Raw genomic sequence first — 7,804 nt, 5'->3', positions numbered from 1 at the left:
TGTTCACCTGAGCCCAGGAGTTTGAGACCAGCCTGAGTAACAGAGACCCCATCTTAGAAAAGAAAAGAGAAGAGAGAAGAGAAGAGAAAGAAAGAGAGAAAGGAAGAAAGACAGAGAATAGAGAAAAGAGAAAGGAAAGAAAGAAAGGAAAGCAAGGATGAAATGAAGGAAGGAAGGAAAGAGAAAGAAAGAAAGAGAAAATACCACTTCTAGGATGTACTCAAGAAAATTGAAAGCTTATGTTTACACAAAAACTTGCACATGAATGTTCATAGCATAATGATTAATAATAGCCAAAAGTGTAAATAATGCAAATCCCCAGCAACTGATGAGTGAATAAAGTATGGTATATCATACAATAGAATATTATTTAGGCCTAAAAGGAACTAAATGCTAATATGTGCTACAATGTAAAATTAACCTAGAAAATATTATGCTAAGTAAAAGGCCACATATTGTATTACTCCATTTATATGAAATGCCTTCAAACCCATGGAAATACAAAGTTGATAGTTAGTTGCCAGAGGCTGGAGAGAGGGGACAATGGGAGTTACTGTGTTTCATGGGTAGAGTTTCAGTTCGGGAAGATGAAAAAGGTCTGGCTATGGATTGTGGTGATGGATGCACAACAATGTGATGTACTTGGTATCACTGAACTACATACCTAAAAATGGTTAAAATGGTAAATTTAATGTTTATATATATTTTACCACAATAAAGAATTATTTTCACAGAAAAAGGAGAGAGAGAGAGAGAGAGAGACAGAGAGAGACAGAGAGAGACAGAGATGAATTGAATGTGGCAAAATCCTAATAATGGAAGCTGGATGATGGGCACATAGTTAATTTTTTTTTAATACTCTTCTCTCCAATTTTGTTTGAAAATTTTTCATAACTAAAAACATAATATGAAGACAGGCAAAATAGATGTCTTCTTGATGACAATTCAGCCTGATGGGGCAAATACATGGAAAAACTTGTTGCAAAACAAATAACAAACACAGCTTTGACCATGCCTTTCTCCTGCCTGAAAGTCCTCCGAGAGCATCTTATCACCTACAGAGAAAAAACTAAGACTCTCTGTGACCCTCTCCTCTGCTCACCTTGCTACCCTCATCCTGCTTTTCCCTGACTTCCATTTCTTGAGCAACACCAAATCCCTTGTAAATTCCCCAAACAAGTCCTGATCTGTGCCATTCTTCGTGTCATGTAATAATCCAGTCTCCCTCCCTCTGGTTAACCTCTCCTTAAAAACTGGCTTGATCACCAGCTCCTCCAGAGAGTATCTTCTGACCCCGGGTTGAACTGTCCCTCATCCGTGTTTCCATAGCTCACTGTTCATACCTTATCATAGCATCAAACACACCAGATTGAAACTACCAAATCTGTATACATGCACATACACATTCAGATCCCAAGAACCTAGAAACTGGTATATCAAAGACATTGTGTAAAGTCTGTGAAGGAGTTTCTGTGCCAGGGAAAGCTCCACTAACTGTTACACTTGCTAGGTATTTCTCCAGCTTTATGAACATTTTATGTCAGATATACCTGCAGAGACCACTTAAAGTTTACTTTTGCTCTAGGCTGAAAACAGTATACCTGAGGAAAAACAGTAACATGACTTACACCTTTAAAAATCTCCACTTTTGGTTTTCACCTAAACAGTGCAGATAATTTTGAGTCTACAAGGCTTCTGAAAAAGAGCAGTGGATGCCAGGTGCTTGGGGGTGGGGGTTGGAGGGGCAGAAATGGGCCTTAGCTGCCTTAATGTCTAAGGATACAAAGTTTCAGTTTGGGAAGATGAAAAAAAATTCCTACCCATTGCCACCCTCCAGTTCCTATCTGAAAAGACAACCACCTTCATGGACAGCTCTTTTCTCTGTTTTTTTTTACCTCAACATTTAAATATACTACACTGATATTGCATGATTTCTTAATTTCAAGAGAATGTGTTGACTTCCTGACAAGGTAAATGAGGTTTTGGCTCTTCCTATTTGCACACCCTTCACCCTCTCCACACTTTGCCAACACACAACATAGTTACAGCACAATTTTTGGTTAAATCAGAAGCCAGTTTTTTACAACATTACCAGTGCAAATATTGTTATCTGCCTTGACAGACTGTACATTTTACACAATCCTTTATTTTTCTTGGAGTTGGTGATTGCTTCATTTCAGTCAGTTGCTTGTTATTCTATATTCTTTGTTATTTTTTTCCACTACTGTGGCATCAGAGTCTTTTGCCTCATTTTAATAGATTCCAACATTCCATTTCCATTTTTCTCCTAGAGACTTCCCACTCTGTCCTCCTCCCACTTTGGGTGGGCTGCTTTTCAGGCCTGCTGCACAGCTGTCTTTTTGTTAATTGTGGTAAAATACGCATAACAAAATGTATCATCTTAACCATTTTGACATGTACATTCAGTACATACCGAAGTGTTAAGTACATTCACACTGTTGTGCAACCATCACCACCATCCATCTCCGGAACTCTTCTCATCTTGCAAAACTGAAATTCTGTACCTATGAAACAGTAACTCCCCATCCCCACCTCACCCTAGTCCCCAGCATCCATCATTCTCCTTTTTGTCTCTGTGAATTTGACTACTCTAGGTACTGCATATAAGTGGAACCATACAGTATATGTCCTTTTGTGACTGGCTGATTTCACTTGGCATGTTCTCAAGGTTGATACATAGTGTAACATTTATCATATTTCTTCCCTTTTTGTACACCTATCTTTTGTACCTTTCTGCACTGCTCTCCTTCTTAGATCCACTTAGATCACTTTTGTTCCACTTTCTTGCTTTACCTGTCCGTTTTGCTAGAGGTCCGTAACCTCCAGTACTTCTTAAATAAAGCGAATATGAGGCTGGGTGCGGTGGCTCATGCCTGTAAAACAGAGACTGTCTTTTCTCAAAGATCTACTCACAGCCACACAAGGCATTTCCTTGCTGTGTGAGGTATATTGTCCTATGTCCTATTTCTTGCAGCATCATTGAGCTGACAGCAGGCCTTATTTTGAACTTCCACATGTGGCATCTCTTGAAAAATCTGTAGCTGTGGCAATACTGAGCTTGCATTTCCTCATGGTAGCCAAGTTATGGCTGCCACCAGTAAACGGAAATTTAGAGACAATGCTTGCAAAGCTCCTACTCATAAGCCTGGTGAAACACTTACTCAACAAATAGAAGTTGTTCTTTTTCATGGTATTACAGTTATTCAAAGGTTCAGAATTTAAAAGGGTTCAGGCAAAAGGGGGAGCCAGACTTGATATTTGTAGGTTGGCTTTGACTTAGGGGTTTAAAAAAAAATACCGTTGAGTTGCCATTCTTGGCCATGAGCTTGTATGTACAGCAACAGCTGTAGATCCGAGCCAATCTACAATTGTATATATGGCACCTGGTTATAAGTATGGAACCTGGAGCTGGATTGCCTGGATTTGTATCCTGGCTTTATCACTCTCAGGCTGACTTTTCTTTTTCATGTCTGTGTTTTCTCATCTCTAAAATGGGGATAATAATGGTACCAACATACCTTGAGTTTTGAGTTAACATATATGAACCAGCTTAGCATATTAGGCACATACTAAACATTACATAAATGTTTTTATTTTTTCAATATGCTTATATGATAGGCTCAGTTTACTCAGCATAATATTAAGCACATACTAAACATTATATGAATGTTTGCTTTTTATTTTTCAGTAAGCTCATATAATAGGATCACTTTAATTCTTGAGTACATTGTTTTCTTTGGGCTACAGAAGGCTCCCTGGTTGAAAGGACACATTTGTTTTCTTGGTTGTCATTCTGATTCCTTTTTTTTTGAGATGGGTCTCATTCTGTTGCCTGGGCTGAAGTGCCATGGGTGATCACAGCTTACTGTAACCTTGAACTCCTGGGCTCAAGGGATCCTCCTGGTTCAGCCTTCCAAGCAGCTGGACTACAAGCTGCATCACCACACCAGAATGATTTTATTATTTTTCATAGAGAAACAGAGTTTCATGATGTTGCCCAAGCTGGTCTCAAACTCCTTGCCTCAAAAGATCTTCCTGCCACTTGAGCCTGGGAAGTTGAGGCTGCAGTGAGCCATGACTGTATCACTCCACTCCACTCTGGTCAACAGAGTGAAACCCTGAAAAAGAAAAAAAGATCCTCCTACCTTGGCCTCCCAAAGCACTAAGATTACAGGTGTGAGCCACTGTGCCTGGCCCCTGATTCTTCTTGTTAATGCATAAGTCCTGTTTCAGGTATTGTGAAATCAAGTGACCATCCCACAGGAAACTGACACTGAAATTGAGCCACCATTCTGATATAAGGGACTTTCTGCAGGAGGACCATAGGGGACTCTGCAAAGAACAAGTCTAACCTGTTTAAGTTTGTCTCATTTTTCTATCTGTATCTCCTCCTACCATCAACTTTCTTCTTCACCCTCTAAGCCGGATTTTTTCTCTCTCTCTTGGCTGCTGCTTTCTCATGATTCCTCTTACTCCTTTGGCTTGGTCAGGACTCCAGTGGCCTCACTCTGCCTTATGACTTTTCAATCCCAATCATCATGGCCAACTGCTTCACTTCTGATTTCCCAATTCAGATTCCCAAGAGCATGAGTCTGTATGAGCAAAGATTTTTGGTCTGGCAGCCTCCTGGACCAGTGGCTAATGTATAGCCTGGTTACTCAAATAGTTGTCCTACGCTGGCTAGTATGCAGGGAAAGCTAGGTAACAGAGCTACAAAATCCCACAGCCTAGGCCTTCTAGGATGGCTTCCATAGGATGTACCTGCTGGCATACACATGAAGAGTCAGGTGTAAATGCCAGGCAAGTAGATAGGACCTATCCAGGGGGTTTCCAGAGAAGAACCAATAGGAGATAGAGATATAAGAGAACATTTAGTATGTGAATTGGTTCATATGATTAGAGAGGAGTCCCACGATCTGCAGTCTGCAAGCTGGGGAACCAGGAAATCTGGTGGTCTAATTCAGTCTGAGTCTGAAGGTGTGAGAATCAGGGGAGCTAATGGCATAACTCCCAGTCCAAGACTGAAGACCTGAAAACTGACGATGAGTGTGCCCAAGTCTAAAGCCAGGAGAACCAAGAGTTTTGATGTGGTGTAAGGGTGGAAGATGGATGTCCCAACTTGAGAGAGTAAAATCACCCTTCTTCTGCCTTTTTGTTCCTTTTCAGTCTTCAATGAATACGATGATGCCTGTCCACATTGGTGAGACCAGATCTTCTACTGATTCAAATCCTAATCTGTACTGGAAACACACAGATACACACAGACACACCCAGAAATAATGTTTTTCCAAGCTATCTGGAAAGCTCTGTGTGGCCTAATGCACTAATTCCTAATCCCTCCCTGATCCCAGTGTAAAGTGTGGACACCAGTACATACTCAGCCTCACAAGACTGACTGGTCAGGCGCACTCATCCCCAGGCACGCGGCCACCGGTCACTGACAACTACAGACCGACTCTGCCACCCAGATCAAGTGCCCGGATGCTAATGCCCCATACAGCCCGGCATCCCACCACCAATCCCCGCATCCTCAGTCACTCACACCAGTGAGAGACTACCTCAATTCCTACCTCTGTTCCCGGGGCTGTGGCGCCCCCAGCCCGGCGGTGTCTCAGCTTTCCCTGTCCCCGGCGGACGGTGGCCAAGGGACGGAGCGGGTTTCCAGCCGGAGGGGTTAGGCCGCTACACGCCGGAAGTGGCAGCTGAGTGGGGGCGCTGAGGTGTCGGCCGGCGGGGCAGAGGCCCGGAGCAGGGGGCGGGGGCGTTGGTCATGTTTCCTTTCGGGTCCCATAGTCCTGGAGGGGACGGGTCGGCCGGAGCCTGGGCTGAGGAGCCAGCGCCCTATGAGGGGCAGGCAGCAGCCGCCAGGCCGCCCTCACCTCTACAGCCAGGGGCTGATGTGACCCCTCCTCATCCACCCGCCCGGAGCCCTCGCCGCCCCGGTGCCCCATCGCTGTCCCCGGCCCCACGCGCCGGAGAGCTCGAGCCGCCCGGAGTCCCGGAGTCTTCGGCTGCCTCCTCCCAGGGAGAGCCGTCACCTCCCTCCCCTCCGCGCCGGCGGCCCGGGCCAGACTATAAGGCCGAGAGTCGGGGCCAGCACCGCCTCAGCGCGGGCATGGGCGGCCCTGGCGCCAGGCTGTTCAGGTGGCTGAAAGAGCGCAGCCTGGGGCGCGGGCTGTTCGTGGACCCAGCGCGGGACAATTTCCGCACCATGACTAGCCTCTATGGTTCCATCCACCCCGCGGACTCGGTGTACCTCAGCACCCGCACCCATGGCGCCGTCTTCAACCTCGAGTACTCGCCCGACGGGTAAGCGCGGCCCCTCGGAGGGCGGGTGCCCGCCTCCGCCTGGCTCTGCTGCCCGCGGATCGCCGCCCTGGCTCGCTCCTCTGGCTCGAGCCGAGGTTAGCGATGCCGCTTGGGGCCGCTGGCCTTCGTGCCGCCTGGCACTTTCTGAAGCGCATTCTCGCTCTCGGAACCCCCAGCCCAGTTTTCTGAGGCAGGCAGGCGGGACCCCACTTGCTCGTCTTCAGGACTTGGGCTATGTGAAGGAGAAATGCCCGAAGCCACACAGCGGACCTGTCAGAGCCGGCCCACAACTAGGGCTTTCTGGTACACAGTAGGTGCTCAGTAAATACGTTTTGAATAAATGCCCACTTTCTCCCCATCATCCTAGGCTCGCGTTTTCCCACCTAAACCTGTGTTGGGGACAGGAAGGCTGTAGATTCCTTGCATTCTGTGCCTGAACTTGCCATGATGGGACAAGTGCATTCCTTTGCTCAAGAAAGATAGAGTACTAAGACCTTAGAGACGTGGCTCTCATGATTTAGGCCATTTGTGAAGTCCCCAGACTAGACTACAGCCTTTTTCTTGGCTGATTAAATATTTCTTGTATGGCTTTGGTTTAACGGGAACTTTCCAAAATCATCTATTTAAAACTTTGTCTTATCAGTACACAAGTCAGCCATCAAAGGAAAAAAATTGCACAGTTCCACCATGAGGTGACATAGGTAATATAATTCTTACACCATCAAAGGCTCTGGGTTGCTGGTTATTTACTCAGTTGTTCATTCATCCCTTCTCTCATTCCGCATATATTTGTTGAACACTTGCTATGTTCCAAATGCAGGAGTAACTGTGCTGAGCAAACCCAGCTAATGGCACTGTTTTCATTGAGCTTGGGACTTAGTGGTTCAACTAGATAGTAGATAGCCCTACTAAATAATGCGTAAAGTATATATAATGTTTTCTGGAAGTCAAGAGACAAATGTAATTAAAAAGATAACTGGAGGTCTGGCACAGAGGCTTACATTTGTAATCCCAGCACTTTGGCACTTTGGGAGACTGAGGTGGGAGGATATGCTAGGAGTTCACGACCAGCCAGGGCAACGAAGAGAGACTGTCTCTACAAAAAATTTTAAAATTAGCCTGGTGTGACATGGCATGTGCCTGTAGTCCTAGCTACTCAGGAGGCTAAGGCAGGAGGACTGCTTGAGCTTGGGAGTTTGAGGTTGTCACTGCATTCCAGCCTGGGTGACAAAGGTGTCACTGCATTCTAGCCTGTCTCAACACACACACACACACACACACACACACACATACAACTAGAAATGTCTCATACATTTTCAAAAAGCATTGATAAATTCATGGGTCAAATAGGAAATACTTGAAATTAGAAAGGTTCAGAACTAAATGATAATAAAATCATGTGTCTCAAAATGTGTTGGATACAAGTCAAGCTGTACTTCGCAGGAAAATTATAGTATTTAATAAACTGAAAAGG

General features: G+C 45.1%; 1 protein-coding gene and 1 long non-coding RNA gene across 2 annotated transcripts in view; one reads left to right on the top strand and one right to left on the bottom strand.

The window, feature by feature from the left end:
• Positions 1 to 841: 841 nt before the first annotated feature.
• LOC135276262 (uncharacterized) lies at positions 842 to 5,643 on the bottom strand. The gene is made up of 2 exons (XR_010343836.1): positions 5,592 to 5,643; positions 842 to 5,261 (listed from the first exon to the last, which is right to left on the bottom strand). It is a non-coding gene; the product is annotated as an uncharacterized LOC135276262 (long non-coding RNA).
• A 125-nt stretch (positions 5,644 to 5,768) lies between these two features.
• DCAF10 (DDB1 and CUL4 associated factor 10) overlaps positions 5,769 to 7,804 on the top strand; it is a 49,397-nt gene continuing 47,361 nt past the window's right edge. Inside the window, exon 1 of the mRNA XM_021671502.2 lies at positions 5,769 to 6,330. Within this exon, the coding sequence (XP_021527177.2) occupies positions 5,792 to 6,330 (539 nt within the window). The 5' untranslated portion in view covers positions 5,769 to 5,791. The remainder of the gene's footprint in view (positions 6,331 to 7,804) is intronic.

This window comes from Aotus nancymaae, unplaced genomic scaffold (assembly GCF_030222135.1).
Source record: "Aotus nancymaae isolate 86718 unplaced genomic scaffold, 86718_ANA_hifiasm-v0.15.2.pri h1tg000003l, whole genome shotgun sequence".
NCBI classification, from domain to species: Eukaryota; Metazoa; Chordata; class Mammalia; order Primates; family Aotidae; genus Aotus; species Aotus nancymaae.
Note: the sequence above shows the minus strand (reverse complement) of the source record. Positions and strands in the feature narration are given on the sequence as shown.